This window comes from Centropristis striata, chromosome 2, assembly GCF_030273125.1.
Source record: "Centropristis striata isolate RG_2023a ecotype Rhode Island chromosome 2, C.striata_1.0, whole genome shotgun sequence".
Taxonomy (NCBI): domain Eukaryota; kingdom Metazoa; phylum Chordata; class Actinopteri; order Perciformes; family Serranidae; genus Centropristis; species Centropristis striata.
Window position 1 is genome coordinate 15641683 of NC_081518.1, and position 19388 is coordinate 15661070.

At 41.6% G+C, this 19388-nt stretch overlaps 1 protein-coding gene across 8 annotated transcripts in view; it reads right to left on the reverse strand.

Moving 5' to 3' along the window:
* The window catches only part of herc1 (HECT and RLD domain containing E3 ubiquitin protein ligase family member 1), a 108565-nt gene that overhangs the window by 39260 nt on the left and 49917 nt on the right, over nt 1–19388 (reverse strand). For 6 of the 8 annotated variants that reach the window (XM_059357515.1, XM_059357496.1, XM_059357541.1 and 3 more), the window contains exons 31-47: nt 18697–18852; nt 18499–18605; nt 17811–17921; nt 17563–17733; nt 16083–16322; nt 14285–14368; nt 13033–13586; nt 10428–11061; nt 8928–9201; nt 8005–8215; nt 6718–6884; nt 4546–4662; nt 3256–3511; nt 2045–2166; nt 1738–1964; nt 1111–1379; nt 77–129 (exon numbers count right to left, since the gene is read on the reverse strand). In XM_059357515.1, coding sequence (XP_059213498.1) covers nt 77–129; nt 1111–1379; nt 1738–1964; nt 2045–2166; nt 3256–3511; nt 4546–4662; nt 6718–6884; nt 8005–8215; nt 8928–9201; nt 10428–11061; nt 13033–13586; nt 14285–14368; nt 16083–16322; nt 17563–17733; nt 17811–17921; nt 18499–18605; nt 18697–18852 — 3753 coding nt within the window. The remainder of the gene's footprint in view (nt 1–76; nt 130–1110; nt 1380–1737; nt 1965–2044; nt 2167–3255; nt 3512–4545; nt 4663–6717; nt 6885–8004; nt 8216–8927; nt 9202–10427; nt 11062–13032; nt 13587–14284; nt 14369–16082; nt 16323–17562; nt 17734–17810; nt 17922–18498; nt 18606–18696; nt 18853–19388) is intronic. The other 2 variants (XM_059357506.1, XM_059357488.1) reach the window with 2 other exon arrangements.

Below are 19388 nucleotides of genomic sequence, written 5' to 3' on the forward strand. Positions count from 1 at the left end.
AAGACAAATATCTATGCATCTCTGTGAGAAACATTAAATATCTCACACTGTTTGTAGTGTTCACACTGCACCATACCTTCATAGACACTGTCCTGTTTCCCCAGGAGGTCAGGAGCCTGTCCTTTATACCTGAAGACACAACACGTTTTACTTCTATTGAATAAGAAAAGAACAAAAAAGGTACAAAAACAAAACAAAGAAAGCCTGAGGGGAGCTGTGAATATGTAGGCACCTCACAATTTGCTTACGATTTAGAGGGTTTTTATCGATGCATCAAGTTTTGTGATTCCAAAGCATGACGTAGCGCTAAAACATTTACTTAAAGTACATTTACTCAAGTAGTGCACTGAAGTACAACTTTAAGGTACTTGTACTTTACTTGAGTATTTCCATTCAATGTAACTTTATACTTCTACTCCTTTACATTTTAGAAACAAATATTGTCCTTTTTACTCCGCTACATTTAGCTGACAGCTTTAGTTACTTTTCAGGTCGAGATTTAACATGAAAAACATGATCAATTTATTAAACCTCATAACAGTTTATTAGGTAGTAAAAAATGTAGCCCTACCTTGACAACAGTAAGATGCTGCATCAATAATAATAATCTAATAATATGTTTGTAGTATATAAAACAATCTGGCCATTCTGCATAACAGGCCATAACATAAAAGAAAGAAAGAAAGAAAGAAAGAAAGAAAGAAAGAAAGTAAGTAAGTAAATAAGTAAGTAAGTACGTAAGTACGTAAGCACGTAAGTAAGTAAAAACTACATAAGTAAGTAAATAAATAGGTAAGTAAGTAAGTAAGTAAGTAAGTAAGTAAAAACTACATAAGTAAGTAAATAAATAGGTAAGTAAGTAAGTAAGTAAGTAAGTAAGTAAGTAAGTAAGTAAGGGATCTGAATACTTCTGTTTCTAATTTATCTAAAACATAACTTTTTTAATACCAATTCATTTTTATTTTAGCACTAAAATTATTTGTCAATTACTGGCTGATATATCAGCTTGTGTATTCGTGATGAACTCATATCAGCAGATACATCAGCCCGATCCTCAGTCCAGCTTTAGCAGCCATGGAACAAATCTTCCTGATGTTTCATAGAGCGTACCTCTCCACAATGGGGACTTTGGCTTTGCTTTTGATGGCGAGGTACTTCTCTCTGCAGCCTCCACACAGCAGGTAGTAAGGGTTTCCACTTCCACACTCTCCTCCGAACCAGCCGTCCACGTAGGAGCCGTTGCTGCGGTAACCCTGCCGGTTGGCGCTGCGGCCACAGCCCGGGTGGCTCTTCTTCATGTGCTGGTTGAAATTGGCCACGTTGGCCTCGCACAGCTCGCACACCACCACCTCGTCTCGATCGTCTGTTTCACACACGTGCTGCGAGGACGGGGCACAGTTACAGAGAGAGAGACACACACACATTCACAAACACAAGACAAAGTAGTTCAGAACAGCAGATCAGCATCCATGCACATGATGTGTTAGAAATATGCATTAGCTTCGCATTAATGAGTTCCAAGCAACAGCCAATTATCAGCGCTGATAATAATCGCTTTGTTATTGAAAAGTCTTTCATTCCGTGCCAGTTAGATCAGCTGAGTGAGTGGGTGTTTCATAAAGCAGCGCTTCAGCGTGCAGATACTGTATGAGTGAGCTGAGAGTGAGGAGCGGTGCAGGGAGGAGAGAGCAGAATGGTGATGGCAGCCCGCTGGACGTAGCATAAAGTCACACACACCCATGTTGGCCAGTCCAGTACCTCCGGGATCCACATTCCCAGAATGTCGGTGTCGCTGGCCAGGTCCTGGCCGAACATGGCCTCCATGGTCTCCTCATCAAGGTCCATCTCCAGCTCCTCGTCCAGGTTGAAGTCGTACAGGGCGCCGGGGTCCTGCTGCTGCTGGAGGGACGACACCTCGCGGCGGGACTGGCTGTGGTGAGCCTGCACTGAGCGGTACAGTCCGGCTGAGAGGGAGAGGGGGTTTAAAGTCAAGTGTGGGAGTGGGAGATAAAGAAAGAAAGATAAATGTGTGTGATATTCTTACCAGCGCGGGCTAACAGTGTGCGAGCTGCCAGGTCAAAGCGGTGTTTCCTGCCGACAGCAGAGCGTCCTCGGAGCGGGCCGCCGCTGGACGCTGACGCACTGTCCTGATCCAGACCCTCAGGACTGCAGAGCACACACACTTTAGTTTATACACAGGTGCATCTCATAAATAAGAATATCATAGAAAAGTTTATTTTTGGCAGTATTTCAATTCAAAAAGTGGAAATAAGGCAAGGCAAGTTTATTCGTATAGCACCTTTCAAGAACAGAGGAATTCAAAGTGGCTTACACAAAACATTAAAAGTGTTTAAAAGAGACAAATAAAATGACATTCAAATATAAAAATTTAAGACTAAGAACAAGCAGATAAAATATTTAGGAATAAAATATAGAAGTACATTCAAATATAAAATGTTTAAATTGAAAGCAAGCTGAAAAATATATTTTTTTAAATACCAAATTCTCTACTCATATTGCTAAATGAGAGGAGTCCCTTAAACACATTAAATAGATCCATTACACACAGAATGATTTATTTAATTTATTCTAATTATAATGATTATGGTACATATATGATACATTTATGAAGACCTAAAATTCTGTGTCTCAAAAAAAATTTATATTACAAAAGAGCAATTTTAAAAAGTATGTTTAATATGGAAATGTTGACCTCTGAAAAGTATGTCCATCTATATGACTCAATACTTGGTTGGGACTGTTTATCATTATCAAGAAAACCATGGAAAGTGTCTAGATATCAGCTCTTAAATTAAACTCTTATGAGCTATTTTTGTTGTTATCATTATATTTGTCCAAACAAATGTACCTTTAGTTGTACCAGGCATTAAAATGAACAAGATAGTAGAGAAAAGAAGGGTGGTCTAATAATTGTGTCCATGACTGTGTATATATATATATATATGTGATAAAAGATCTTGGCCATATTTCCCACACCTATATAAAAGCATACTCAGTTTCAGCTCTAATGATGTGATACTTCATAATAACTACAGGAGAAAATGTTTCAGTAAATAAGTAGCCTATAGAAAGTCTTTAATGCTATTAAATCACATTTTTGGAATTGGTTTCACAGGTATTGATAAATATAGAAAATGTGTATCTTCTGTCCATCACTAGCTTCCTGTTATAGACTTATGGATCTGTGAAGACCTATATTATGAAAATATTGTTATCTGAGAGCTCCAGCTGTACCTCTCACTGAATCCCTCCTCCATCTCGGAGGCGTCTGCGCTGGCGATGTCTCCAGGTGAGCACAGGTACGGGCTCCGGTCTAGAGATTTTCCTCCAGAAGAGGCCGTCGCTCCGGGACAGGAGGAGTCCGAACCATCGCCAATGACGCCGCTGCCTCGGGTGTGAGGCTCGTCGTGCTCCTCCTCGGTGCCGGGGTGCTCGATCATCCACATGGCGAGCACCGTGATGTTCTGAGCGTCGGCTTCTCCCCGAGCACCTGAGACAACAGGAGCACACACGGGACGCCTCAATATAACACAGAGTAATAACAATACAGAATAAATAGGTTTTTAAAACATTATTCAAATCCTATTTATTCTTTTTGGCGTTCAGTCCCAGCTAGGCAAGAATCCTTGGTCCTTTTTTTCACTTGTTATTATTTTATTTCCTTTTTAACCCTAACTCTGTTTTTAAATTGAGTTTTTATTACTATTTTTTTTTTTTTTGTATTATTTTATTGTTTTTATTTATTACTATATTTGTGTATGATTGTTATTGTTTTTTAATAACTGTACAGCACACTCAGGTCACCTGAGGTTGTTTTTAAATGTGCTCTATACATACACTTTGACTTGACTTGAATATACACGTCATATCAAGATATCAGCTCTTAAATTAAAGTCTTTTGAGCCATTTTTGTTGTTATCATTATATTTGTATATTTATATATATATATATATATATATATATATATATATTTTGGGGGGGGGGGGGGGTCTAATAATTGTTTCCGTGACTGTATATCACAGAGGACGCTTCGCTAGTTGTTTATTTTATATAGACTTTTATTTATATAATTACCAGAAATTCCACCCTTTGATATATGACTTACTGTGCTTTATTAGGCCATGGTTAAAACTACTCATTTCAAATTTCAATGCCACAATTATGTAATTTCCTCTGCTTATTATTAACTAATTACTGGTTGTTTTGCGTTGTGGATAAAAGTAGTTACAGGCTATTAATACAGACAATTATGCAAACTGTGTATTATATAACTGTGAACTAAATATCTAGGATTGAAATGTTGATCATGCAAAACACAACATTTTCTGATGTTTTTATGGACTATATATTTATCAACTATTTGAAAAAAATGAGTAAAATAATCGTTAGTTGTAGCTCTAGAAGGCACTTTCTCTCGCTCTGATGTGACTCAGAAGTCAACATGTGCTATCTCACTAACTTGATTAACCTAATTCAATTATATTAGATTGCAAACAGGGAGCAGAAAACCAGATTCAGACTGACCAGTTGCTTCCAGAGCTTTGGTGATCTGGCGCAGGGAGAAGCCCATCTCTAACAGCGGCACGGCGATGGCAGGAGGAGGAGGAGACGTGGACAGACGGCTGCTGGGGTCCGACAGAGCTGCAAGAAACAACAACCGCATTAATTAAACTATTATGGAATCTGGGATATTTTTCACTGTCTCACTTTGTTTGTGACACTGGTATCATGCAAAAAAAAACCTGACACAATATACTTAAATAATGTTTGGATTAATAACACAAGACAAAAAGGGAGCATCATTGTGAAACTGAATGCAGCACAATAACAGTTTTATCTTGATTATCCATCCATCCATCCATCCATCCATCCATTTTCTTCTGCTTATCCGGGGCCGGGTCGCGGGGGCAGCAGGCTAAGCAGGGCATTCCAGACGTCCCTCTCCCCAGCCACAACGTCCAGCTCCTCCTGGGGGACCCCGAGGCGTTCCCAGGCCAGGAGAGAGATATAGTCCCTCCACCGTGTTCTGGGTCTTCCCCGGGGCCTCCTACCAATTGGACGTGCCCGGAACACCTCTAACGGGAGGTGCCCGGCCACCAGACGCTCGCCTGCGTGCTCCCCTCCCGGGTCTGGCTCCAGGAGGGGGCCCCGGTTTACCCGTGCCGGGCGAGGTACACTGGTCTGTCGTGATCCGCTTCATAGAGGTCTTTTGAATCGCTCTTAGTCTGGCCCCTCCCCTGGGACCACTTTGCCATGAGAAACCCTACCAGGAGCTATTGCTCCCGACAACACAGCTCCCAGGATCACTGGAGCACACAAAACCCCTCCACCATGATAAGGTGGCGATTCTTTGGAGCATCAACCATCTTGATTATCTTGTTTTCATAAACATTGAAAGCCTTCATAATTGAGACTGAAAATAAAATGTGTTTTAACACTCATCTCTAACACACACAAGTTTTGTTTACATTTACTTTGAACCATCGAAACAAATTGCATCTTCATAAAACATTTGAAAATCTATTTTTTCTAAAAGTAAAACCTGCATATTTTACTTCTCTGTTCACTAGCTTGCAGTTATCTCCTTTCTAATATGTCAGGATTTATTGATTCAGCTCAGCAGGCGACACTGATCGATTGATCTCAGCCTGGATTCACTCCTTGGTAACTGATCGGAGAAACACTTTGCAAGAAAACCTCAGTCTTGATAAGGAAAACTCCACACTGACAGCTCCATCAGTCCGTGTGTAAGAGAAAAACTCACTGCTGAGCTCCTGATCAGAAACTGAGCTGAAGTCAGTTTGATCAGCAGCAGCTGGGCACTAATTTTCCCCAACAGAGAGCATGAACGTAACTCAAGGTTAGATGTTGGACTTGTATCAGTAGCTCTGTGATATCTGCATCAATAACTGTGATCAGACAGACTTCACACATTTCTCTGAACCCCAACAATCCGTTTCAGGGCATTTTTTGCTTTTCTTTATACCTTTTACTCACTGTGGCCTTGTATTTCACTGCAATATGTAAAATAAAAATACAACTATAAATCCTGCAGCTCTATGAGAACTCAAAAATGGGAATTCAAAAATGTATTTTGTGCAGAAAGTTGAAATTGTCTGATGTATTTTTGATATTCCAAATGCTTTATTTTTGGCGGGATTTTACATGAGAAATAGAAATATCAAAGTTTTTTGCTTTGTCTTGGTCATTTTTTTCAAGATCCGTTCAAGGAAGTCCAAATTTTTACGATAAAATCTGTTTTTACGGTTTCTTTCTACAATAAAGGGCTTATTTTTGGTGATCATTTAAAGAAAGCAGACGTTCAGAGGGTTAAAGACCAACTGTGAAAGCATCAATTCTGTGTTTTCACAAAGCATATCTGTCTTTTATTGCTTTTTCTTAACTCAAAAACACTGGAAACAAGCTTTTTTTTTTTTTAAAGATTATTTTTTTGGGTATTTTTCATGCTTTTTATTGAAAGTGACAGATAGAAAGGGGGTGAAAGAGGGGAGGACATGCTGCAAAGGGAGCACAGGCCAGATTCGAACCCGGCTCCGCCGCAGCAAGGACTCGGCCTTAATGGTAAGCGCTCTACCAGTGTGAGCCACCGGGACGTCGTTTTTTCTTGACTTACATCTCCAACAAGCTTTTCAGCAGCTCAACACTGATACATGCACAGCAGTCTGTGATACTTACAGGTCCCGGTTCTGTTCTGTGGTCTGGAGGGCTGTGAGTCAGGCGAGGTGAGACTCTGCCGGCGGCCAACCTCATCAGAGGGAGAGGTCGGCAGAGAAGACACCGGAGGAGTCTGAGCTCGACGGGTCGGAACCAGCGTAGTGGTCGGGTAGCTTGAGAACATTTGCCTGCAACATCACAGAGAAACATTAAAATAATATCAGAAAGTATGAGTGTGCTTGACTCTGGCTCGTGACTCTCACTCATTACATTATTGACACAGCAGAGTAGTTTACAGTATATTATCTCTACCGTTGCTGAGGAATGTGACACAGATCAAGCTTTGAACATGTCTGTCTGTCCTGTCTGTGTGTCTGTCTGCCTGTGTGTCCGCCTGTCCTGTGTGTGTGTGTGTGTGTGTGGGTGTGTGTATGTGTGTGTGTGTGTGTATGTGTGTGTCCGTCTGTCCTGTCTGTGTGTCTGTGTGTGTGTTTGTGTGTGTGTGTGAGTGTGCGTGTGTGTGCATGTCTGTCTGTCTGTCTGTCTGTCTGTGTCTCCCATTATCCATCTGTCTGTGTGGCTGCCACCAATCAGAGCAGAGCAATCAAGTGCAGCTCCTGTCCTGTGACATTTGATACCACTGAGAGAGAGAGAGAAAAACAGCTGAAAGTTCCCCTCAAACTGAAAGCATTTTTGGCCACACCGTAGCTCCTATCATTGAACCACTTCACTTTGAGCATCCTGAGTTCTTCCTGAACGTCTACATATGTGTTTTGTGAAGAAAAATGAAGAAATTGTTTTTTTAGAGCGTGTGGGTGGTGTTGGTGGATCATCTGTGGTCCTAGGTCCAAATTATAACTCTGACAGCTTCAGCAGACCAATGTGAGTGAGAAGACAAATTTTCCTACGTTTCTATGCATAAATTATTTCTGTAGAGAGGCATTTGTGGCCTCGAGTGCAGTTTACAAATTTATTTTTTGACACATTTTTCTCTCCCTCTACACTCTAGTGATGATGTCATCAACTCTAGCCTCTTCACAGGGTAATATTGGGGGGATTTTTTTTTTGAGTGTTTTTGCCGAATAATTTGAAAACTGGTTGAGCCGTTTGATTTGATACCTTTTTAGTGTATGTGCAACCAAAACTCCAAAAGGAGTAGTCAACTGAAAAAAAACATGGAAGAAACGGAAGAATAAGAATAAGCCCTGTGAATAGTGTAAAATGTGCTTTTTCAAGCACACTCAATTAAAATCAAAGCTGATCATTAACTCTGGCTGACTGATAGTATGTGCAGCCATCTGCTCTGACCTGAGGAGGCTGAGGGGCATGACCCCCGGAGACTCTGAGGCCGGGACAGTCTCCGTGTCTGTGACGGGTGTGGTGGCGGTGGTGGTGTCCTCCAGGGAGGAGCTCATGAAGGAGGTGGTGCTGGAGGCTGAGGGGCTGGTTGTGACTGGGGTTTGTGCCAACTGCTCCCCCTCTGTACCTTCCCCCTCACCTTCTGGTTCACTCCTCACTCCTGAGGGAGAACAAAACACAGACAGAGCTTAAAATACGCTTCTTATTTTTAAAGTAAGGAACTCTCAAAGCATCCCATAGGTTTCCCCCACATGTTTTTCGTTAAGAGGTGACCATAAAAACGGGCATTATCGTCAGATTTAGTACTTTCCGACAGTCCTTGTGACAAATATTCACTGAAAATTTGTTTACACAGAGCAGAGAGGAGAGGACAGGAGAGGCTGTTTACACAGAGCCGAGAGGAGAGGACAGGAGAGGCTGTTTACACAGAGCAGAGAGGAGAGGACAGGAGAGGTTGTTTACACAGAGCAGAGAGGAGAGGACAGGAGAGGAGAGGCTGTTTACACAGAGCAGAGAGGAGAGGACAGGAGAGGCTGTTTATACAAGGAGAGGACAAGAGAGGCTGGAAACAAATGTAAATGCAAAATATGTGGAGACCCATTTTTTTAAGTTTTGTTTGTTTAAATTACATTTTATTCCTAAATTTAAAAAAACTATTTATCAGGGAAATTCAACTTGTGTTTTTTCTTCTTTTCTGATTTCTGTCATTCAAACTGTGTTATTCTGCACAAAGACATGTCTGAGTTGTTCCCACTTCTAGCCATGATTGTGCTGATTCCATAGAGCTGCAGGACTTATAGATTTATAGAGACTTTATATGTTGCAGTGAAATACAAGGACACAGTGAGTAAAATGAGCACGTGTCTTCTCACCAGGTTTGGCTTTCCCCCCGCTGGGCTCCTCCAGCAGCCCGTTGACGACCAGTTTGTAGATCATGGCCTGCGCCCGCTCCAGGTCAGCCAGGCCTAGCGCTCGCTTGATGGGGGAGCGCATCACCGCCCGCTTCACCATATGGCGCATGAGGAACTGAAGCGCCGCCCGCATCTCCACCTCCTCCTGGCACACCGGCGAAGTGGCAGCTGTGCTTCCGCTGGTGCTGGCGTTCAGGTCGGCGTTGTGCCCGCTGGGTGCCGCATCGGGTAACACCTTGATGTCAGAGGAGGGAGAACAGGTTAGAAAGAAATCTGACCGATATTTGACCCAAATCTGTTTCAGCAACCTTTTCTACACAGACTCTTTATGTTTGCTCAATATTAGATTGTTGTAATTATTCTCTTTAAATAAAAACAATGTTACAACAAGAATGATATAATTTAATTTAGCATAAGATTTTATCCAAAGTAACATACACCAGAGTTCAACAGGAAAGAAACAGGGAAAAGAGGTCTAATAATAATCTAATGCTTTAAACTTTTTCTCTTTTTTTTTGCGGAAATGCACTTTTTCTTGCAGAGATTTAGATGAGAAGATTGACACTAGAGCGGCTGCAATTAATCAAGTAATCAATTAGCTTCTTTACAGTAAAATAACATAAAGCTATTTTGATAATCAATTTCTTATTAAACTCATTAAAATGAATTATTATTCATTTTTAAAAAAGGCAGAAAGTGCTGTTTTTAGACTCTGAAATACAGTAATTTTCCTGCTTTTCTCAGTTTTATATCATATTAAAGTGAATAACTTTGAGATTTGGACTGACAAAACAAGACATCTTTTGGACTGGGATGGACATTTCCACTATTATCAGACATTTTCTAGCTCTAACAACTAACTGATTATGCAAAAAAACAACAAAAAAAAAACAGTATAGCAGTCCTACTTGAGACTCCGATATCTGTTTGCACATAAAACCAAATCCCAGTGCAGTTACATCATTACATCTTAATCTGATTAAGCAGTTTGCATGCATGTTGTTTATTTATTTTACTTCCATAATTTCACATGAAACTGTTAAATATTCATTTTGCACTAAAGTTCTTAATTAAATCAGAGAAGTCTGTGTGTTAAATTCACACAGGAGTATCGTATAAATAGGCTCTACCATTTGCTTTTTATATATACAAACTATATATTTATTGAAATTCCAGGAAACGTGGTTTATCATGATATACAGTACTCTGCAAAGGTTTAAGGCAGGTGTGAAAAACGCTGTAAAATAATAATGCTTTCAAAAATAGAAAAGGTTGTAGTTTATTTTTATCTATTAACAAAATGTAAAGTAAATGAACAGAAGAAAAATCAAAATCAAATCAATATTTGGCGTGACTTTTGCACAGTACTGTATATTGTTTTCTCAAAATAGGATATAGGATTTTTGCACCCAGCCCTACATGTAGGTGATTAAACTGCAGTTTATGAAGTAGTTGTAGTACCTTTGGTATGAGCAACAGCTCGGCGTACTTGCTGCAGCTGAGCAGGGCGCTGAGCGTCTTCATGGCGCCCAGGTAGAGGTATGACAGCTGCACGGCGTGGATCTCTGACTGCGTGGCGATGGCGGAGGGAGATGGCTCGTGGCTGCGGGAGCCGTGCTCGTGGCCTTTCTTCCTGTTGCCCTCAGCAGGAGTGTGAGGAGCCGTGGTGAAGAGGGTCTCGTTCCCGCCCACCCCTCCGCTGACCACGGAGGAGATCTCGCTCTCTGACTTTGAGTTGGGTGCCACGTGTGCTTTGACCTCGTCCAGGCTGTGGGACACACGCAGGTCAGAGGTTGTGGTGTTGGGAGCCGATCCCGTGTTGTCCTTTTGTTCGTTGCGGTTGTGCGCCTCGTTCTCCGCCTTGTCTTCGCTGCCGGTCGGCTCGTGTCCGGTCGAGGCGGCGTTGCGGTGCTTCTTGTCGTGTCGGCGTGCGCTGAGCTTGGCGGCGGTGTCCTCGTGGATGCTGGTGAGGTAGGTGAGGTCCAGCAGCAGCGAGGCGGTGAGGCCGCGGAAACGAGCCACGTCGAAGGGCAGCGGCTCGCAGGGCTCCAGGTTGTATAGAGGAGTGTCACTAGGCGACCAGAAAGTTGGGAAGCTTTAATAGAAGGGAGTGGAGAGTGAAAGAGACAAGGGAAGGAAACACAAAGTGAGGGAAAGGGCAGGAGAGAAAGAGCACAGCATGCAAGACAAATAAAGAGATGGATTGGGTATGGAATAAAAACATGCTGATTGATGATTCATTGGGTCATGCAGAAGAATTATGGATTAATGGTGATGCAAAAGGGCAAGTCGGTAACTCAAACATGAAGACTGAGTGAGAGTGAGGGACGATGGAGGTGAAGAAGTGATCAGGAGGCTGATGCAGAGTGTCAGAGGGGTGTGGACACAGGCAGCGGAAAAACATTCAGCTCCAACTGGGTTTAAACACATTTATCAGCCATGTGGTCAAACTGCTGGTGGTCAGAACATAAGAACATAACTAAAAATTAAGAAAGACCCTGTGGTTTTCCTCTAGGGACTTACATCTCACTGTGTCACATCATAAGCTCCTTGACAAACTTCTTCTAGTTGCTCAAAAGTGTATATCAAAAAACTGGATCAAAACTCTTCCACCTAGTGTCACCCTTTGGTATAGGGAGGTCTTTGATATCCTCCTCATGAAAGATTACAAGCTTCTGTAAAGGGTTAAAGACGAGTTGTTCTTAATAGTTTGGACACCCTTCCTTGATTATATACCTGCAGATCTGAAAAATCTGCTGTTGATGGGCAGATGGTTCTCTGACTGGAAATCATGAGTACATACTGCAGACTGGAGACAAACTAGCACTGTATTTTTTTTTATTTTTTTTTTTATAAATCATTATGTCATTATTGTTTTGGTTATTTTTTTTGCCTAACTTTGTATAGCATGTGCTGTCTGACAGGATGGGGTGGGGGGATTCTGTTTTTGTGTTTTGTATTGTTAATGTGTTTAAAAACAATAAAGTGTGTTTAAACCCCCCCCCCCCAAAAAACCCATAACAACTAATCTTTATCGGCCAATATTTGTTCTAAATAGTTTGATCGTGGTCTCTCTATCAGCTGGAGCAAAACAAACATATAATGACATGTATAACATATGTATACATGCATATTTTATTTTGTGCGGGCAGTGCATTTAATTTCATTTATTTTTATTTATTTTATTTCATTGTTAGGCCTGTCACAATAATTACTATATCGACTTATCGTTCAATATATAAAAATGGACACGATAGTTTTTTTCTGAACTCAACATATTATTGTTGACATGCGTGACTTTTTGTGCTTTTTTGTGTTGTGTTTAAAGTAATGCTGTAAATGTTTGACAGGCAGTACGAATTGCTGAAAAAAACTATATTTCCCAAGCAGCCATTCCAGCTGTTTATATGTTACTTTAATAATAAAATACCCTGAATCACCCTGAACAGAACATCATGCACTGCTGTTGGACCAACAATCATGTGATCTTCCCCTATAGGAATTTAAAAGGACTCTCCGCCTATTAAAGTAGTTAATTCACCATAAAAGTAGATAACTCAGCATCATTGTTCCCCCAACAGCTGTGAAAGCCAAAATATTTTCCTGGCTGATATCATCAAAATCAAAATAAATTGATAAATAGCTGATATACAGTCATGGAAAAAATGATTAGACCACCCTTGTTTTCTTCAATTTCTTGTTCATTTTAATGCCCTAATTTAAGAGCTGATATCTGGACTTTTTCATGGTTTTCTTGATAATAACCAAAATCATTATCAAGAAAATCATGGAAAATGTTTAGATATCAGCTCTTAAATTAAACTGTTATCAGCTGTTTTTGTTGTTATCAATATATTTGTCTCAACAAATGTACCTTGAGTTGTACCAGGCATTAAAAGGAACAAGAAAGCAAGGAGAAAACAAGGGTGATCTCATTTTTTTTTTTCATGACTGTATAATTTGGTATATCTGTAAAATATACCAGTAAATAACAGATATAGCAACATATACACAAAGATAAATGGTGACAAAGAAAAGGTGCCACAGCCAAATGTGTCATCGGTACCTGATGGTGATCTCGGCCTCGTCCCACTGCACCTTGGCCGAGGTGCTTCCCTCCTTCACAACGCCCAGCAGCGTGGCGTGCCGGCCCGTCTGCTTGTGCACACAGCGCCCGCCCACACGTAGACCTGCGTCAGCGCCCCCGATCACCGACAGGACCGGCCACACCTCGGTGCAAAGCGTCCTCAGGTGGTGCTCCGACAGCTCCCCCAGGCCGTGCTGGCGTCCGTGGCGTCCTCGCTCCTCCTCCGTCCTGGTGGGTGTCTCTTGGCTCTCCCTCTGGGCGTCGTGCTCCTCGCGGCTCTGCACCGAGCGACTCTTCTTCAGCCTCTGACCGCCGCCGGACGCGCTAGCGGACTCTCTGAAGCAGGGTTTGATCTTGTGGAGCCGCTCGATCATGGTCTTGTTGATGCGGTGGGTCCAGTGGTCGGTGCGATGTAGGATGCGGATCAGCTGAGTGGTGGCCTCGGCCAGGACGGTGGCCATGGGGCTGCAGACCGGGTCTCCGGGTAGGAGGTCTCGAGGTGTTCCCCTCATCTGCATGTCACAGATCTTCACCTGGGGAAAAAGCAGAATATAGATAAATAAATATGACATACACTAGCGCTCAAAAGTTTGGGGTCACCCAGAGAAAGTCTGTGTTGTTTTCCATGAAAACAAACGAATAAAAATTCATGAAATTATGCCTGTCATGATAATTACAAAATCGACTTATTGTTCAATACGCTTTATATAAAATGGACACAATATTTTTTTTCTGGTCTCAATATATTGTCTTTACATGCATGACTTTTTGTGCTTTTTTTGTTATGTTTAAAGTAGGGCTGGGACTTTAATGCGTTGATTAAGATTAATTAATTACACAAAAACAAAAACACAAAAACCATGGAAAATGTCTAGATATCAGCTCTTAAATTAAACTCTTATCAGTTATTTTCGTGATCATAATATTTGTCAAAACAAATGTACCTTTAGTTGTACCAGGCATTAAAATGAACAAGAAATTGAAGAAAACAATGGTCTAATCATTTTTCCATGATTGTATTTCTATGCTGAGCCACACCCTTTTAAAGTAAATTGGTCAATATCTTCAAAACATAATGAGCTATGAACAAGTGAGGACAATGCAAATTAATCAGCATATTTAAAGCATCAATGCAAATGTGTCACGATTTGCACAATAGCTAATGTGTCCACACAGCACCAGGGACCAATGTTGAATCACTGTAAACACAGGAAACGGTATCTGTATTTACCTTCTCTCCTGGGTTGCTGCTGTAGAACATCACACAGGGATAAAGCTCCGTGGCATCAACGTCCTCGAAGGCCAACTTTGGTTCCTGTGGAGTCACAAGTTAGAAGTTAAGGACAGACAGAGAACCCTGAGGAGGTTACGAAGCTGTTCTTTTATTTATGAAGCGTCTCTGTTGTTAGCTTTTGTGTTAATAAATCACTGTGTGTATTTAAGAGTCCTTGCCCAGAGGCTTAATTCCTCTATATTCAGGGGTGAACTTTCAGATGGTGTTTTTTAAGGGCTGAGTATGTTTGAGGAATGACAAACAGAAGTGGCTGCAACAGGAGTCGCATAATGACCAACACACTGGCCCTCATTTATCACAAGAGTGTACGGCGGAAAGTAAGCATAAAGTGGGTGTACGATCATTTCTATGCAAGGCTCGGCATTTCTCAAGCGGAGGGTACGATCAGATCTCACGTCTGCTCTCAGCTCCTGTACGCAAATTTGAGTCAGCGTGAAGTCCACACATCTGAGTCAGAGAATTGATCTTAGACTATTGTATCGATGTCTGGAGCTGATAAAACTTTTGTCTGTTTTGTTTTTTAATGGTGACAAAGCAAACATGTTTAGACTACATCATTTATCATTAAAACATCATTTAAAATAAATACACCCGGCCATCTCCTCCAAGAATCGCCACCTTATCGTGGTGGAGGGGTTTGTGTGCTCCAGTGATCCTGGGAGCTGTGTTGTCTGGAGCAATAGCTCCTGGTAGGGTCTCCCATTGCAAAGTGGTCCCAGGGGAGGGGCCAGACTAAGAGTGATTCCCATGAAGATCAGTGTACCTCGCCCGGCACGGGTAAACCGGGGCCCCTTCCTGGAGCCAGACCCGGAAGGGGAGCATGCAGGCGAGCGTCTGGTGGCCGGGCTTTTGTCCAACGGGTCTGGCCGGGCTCAGCCCGAAAAAGCCACATGGATCCGCCGACCTGTGGGCCCACCCCCCGCAGAGTAGGGCGTAGGGGTTGGGTGCAGTGTGAGTCGGGCAGCAGGCAAAGGCGGGTACCTGGGCGTGCTGACCCCCGGCTCCAGCGGCTAACTCTGGGGACGTGGAAAGTCACCTCGCTGGCGGGGGAAGGAGCCTGAGTTTGTGCGGGAGGTGGAGCGTTACCAACTAGAAATAGTTGGGCTCACCTCCAAACTGATTTCCTTCCTTTTCACTTTTTATGCTGCCAAACAAAGCCAGTTTGTTGTGTTGCAGCTGTTGGCGTAAGCGTTTCACTTCCTGCCTCTGAGAAATTCCTCTTCTTTTGGGATTAAAACCTACTTTAAAACATTGTTTACCTCCTGGCTGCAACTAAAAAGCTGTGAAAACTTTTAAGTCTGCGCTCCAAATGTAAAATATTCACCGAACTTGTTTGAGTTTATAACTATAAGAACTTTTATTTCATAAATCCCCGTTGTGACTTCTGTAATATGTCTATTTCACTCCTGTTGTTATTTGTAACGGTGCACTTTGCTAATAAAGGTGGGTTAAAAAAAGAAAAGGGGAAAAAATCCTATTTTTGGCTTGATTGCGTCCTTCTGTGTTGTAATCTTTAGGGCGTGACATTCAAAAGGTGCTTGCTTTCCACCGCCACATTTATCAACAGCCGATCATTCTCACGCTGTGATTGGAGAGATACGATCGTTTGATAAATTACACGTGAACCCTGTCGCAAGACGGAATATACGCTTAGATCTGCGCTGGTTTCTACGCTCGTTTGATAAATGAGGGCCAGTGTGTGATAGTTTACAGAAAGCACATAAATTACTCTCACCTCTCCGTTCTTGCCGAAGGAGATGGTTCTGGCTTCCATGTCCAGAACGCAGGTGATGAAGTCTCCCTGCGTGAAGCTGCTAAGCGTCAGAGTTTGCTCCCCGTTGTGATAAAGGTTTCCGCTGTACGCTCGATACAGCCACATGTCTGACGTGGTGCGGTGGTTGAAGTCGTGCACAGGCCATCGGGAAACGCCCACACAGGTGCCCTCGTTTCCTCGATTCTCCTTCACGATGTAGAACTATAAAAAAATAGAAGAAATTAAATGTGAAAATGATCGAAACAGGCAGACAAGAAGAAAAGGTGATAGTTTATAACTTTGGTGTAAAACACTCTATAATATTCCTTCCTGGAAATATTTGTAATTAATTCAGCTCTGTGTACGTTTAGCTGTCTTAATAATGTTTTTTTTAAATAATGTAACCAAAACATATAGCAATGACGACAGTATTATCATTTTTGTACCACTGGGGATGTTCCAAACAACTAACTTTGCTGATGTTTAAAGAGAAATTTGAACTTAGAGTAGTCAACTCATCTAAAAGTAATAAAATACAGTCAACATTGAGCAAAACTTCATTTTTAATGTTAAACATTGTACAAAAAAAATATTGCATATATTATAATTATATTATTAAGAGCGATTCAAAATCATTGATCAATTTTTTAACAACCAAATTGCATTTTAAATGCAGCCAAAATGTGTTGCACTTTGCACCGTGCATTATGAACATTATCCTACAAAACGTGACAATAACTCACTAAATAAAAGTCAAGAAATAAGATTTATTGAAGACAATATTCTTAAGTTAAATGCATATTTAGGAGACGTACCTGATTTTTAACATAAGTAGCTAACAGATATGTTTTTTTTATAAAGCAGCATGTGACTAGGAAGACATTGCAATTACGTGCAGATTATGTCAACATGGACCTTAAATGTTAAAAAGTATTCTAGCTAAAAGTAATTTGATAAAGAATGATGTATGCATTTATAGGAGTTAAAAGCTGCTAAAGCTTGTTAAGTTAAAATCATCATTACATAGTGCTTTAACATTTATTTAATTCATTTTTGGTGCTTTAAATATGGGTTTTTTCCCACTTATTTTCAAGATTAATTTCTAGTACTTTAAAATGAAGTATTTGATGTTGGGTTATGTTAACTGAATCTTGGGTTACATTTTTCTCAACCTTCCATTTGTGTTTGTGCTTAAGGTTTTTCATCTGTGGTTGGCTTTGGCAACTTTCAAAATAAAAGAGAAAAAAGAAAGAAAGCTGAATCTTGGCCAGTGAGTGAATTCCAGTCCAATCATCTGAAGCAAGTGGCCTTTTCTAGTGGGGGAAGCTGCAGTTTAAACCACACAAGAATGAAAAAATACTGGACAATATTAAATAGTATTTTAAAGAAGGCTTTAACTGACTAGTATTTGTGTTGCAGACTAAGGAGGTTGAACTAGTCGGCTGATGGAACTCCTCCCTACCTTCCACTGGTAACAGCCAGAGGAGATCCCGGTGGAGGCGAGGCCGTAGCCTTTGCCCCCGCTGCCGTGCGTCAGGCCCTGGCCGTTCTCCACCACGCAGCACTGAGCCTTCTCCGGGTCGAAGGACACCTCCTGGATGGGGAGGTTCTCGTCCTCCTCCTCCGCCTCTCCCTGAGGAGTCAAGAAAACAGTCAGCCACTCAAACATATAATGATAATAAAGACACATGAAGAAGGCTGGTTTCACACCTGTAGTTTAAGCTCCTGAACCTTTTCTTTGATCTGGATGGAGTGTTTGGCCTGAGCGACGGGAGCTTCCCACATGCAATCAGACAGCAGGGCGAACAGCCGCTCCACAACCTGAACCAGAGCAAGGCGAGCCAAGTTTATTTGTATGGCACCTTTCAACAACAGGGCAATTAAAAGTGTTTTACACAAAACATTAAGAGCATTTAAAAGAGAAAATGTTTAGGAAAAAATATAGAAGTATATTCAAATATATCATTTTAAAATTGAAAGCGAGGTTTCAAATATCAAATTCTCTACTCATATCGCTAAACGAGAGGAGTGTATCCGGCACACCCGGCTTCGCCCTTTTAGGAGAAAGCGGCATCTCTAAACTGCAGTTTTCTGGGAGTTTGTTCCAGATATGTGGAGCATAAAAACTGAATGCTGCCTCTCCATGTTTAGTTCCGACTCTGGAAACACAGAACAGACCAGTCCCTGATGATCTGAGAGTTCTGGATGGTTCGTAGCTAAGCACAAGATCAGAAATGTAAAAATGTTGGGGCCGATTTTAATATCCCCACAAAGATTTTTATAAGTATCCCCAGTTTTCTGGGAGTTTGTTCCAGATATGTGGAGCAGTATATTTCAGCTCTCTGACTGACAACGGTCTGTTACTGAAGACTTGTAAGAAGTTAAGTTTGTTGCTGACCTGTGTCATCTGGTCGTCCTCCATATTGGCCTCACAGGCCGGCAGCACAGCCTCCAGCACGTGGAGAGCGAGGAGCCGAGTTCTCAAGTTCCCCACCAGAGGGACCCCTAAAATCAGCAGCCACAGAGAGTTCAAGTCTCAGCGAATAGATGCAGTGCTGCACATTTATCTGTGCTGTGTTACATGAGCTGTGTGTACCTGAGCAGCATTTCTGTGCAGCGATGTTGAGCAGCACTTCGGTCCACTTCGGGGACGCCATCTTGGACTGGATGGCCTTGGAGGACACGACTCTCCTGAGGAAGACGAGGAAGTCTCCGAGGTGGAGCTCGGCTGTGTGCTGTTTACGGATCAATGCTGGAAAACAACAATAACAACACATATACAATTACAGACAGTTTATTATATTACATGGAAAATCTGCTTTTATGTAATTTATGTGATTTTTTTAGACATATCTTAGACGTACTGAGGAGAATCAGGTTGTAGCTCGTGGTCCACTTTACCAACTCAAACAGTGACTCTTTTCTCAAAGTGAATAATTATTCATTTCTCCTACATGGCCCTAATCCTCTTCATATCAAAGAAACCCTGTGACCAGTGAGAGATATTAGCTGATAGTGCTTCCAACAATCCGTGATCAGCCCCAAAAGTCCTGATCAGAGCACCTTTCATAAGCACCCTGAACAGAACATCATGCACTGCTGTTGGATCAACAATCATGTAATCTTCCCCTATAGGAATTTAAAAGGCTTAAAATCTGCTTATATGAAAGGCAAAGGCCTCTAGATGACGCTCATTATACCAAAAAAAGTATCGTATCATTCATTGAGTTTTATCATTTAATTAGGACAGGAAGGTCTTTTGTCAGGGACAGTACACACAAAAAAAAT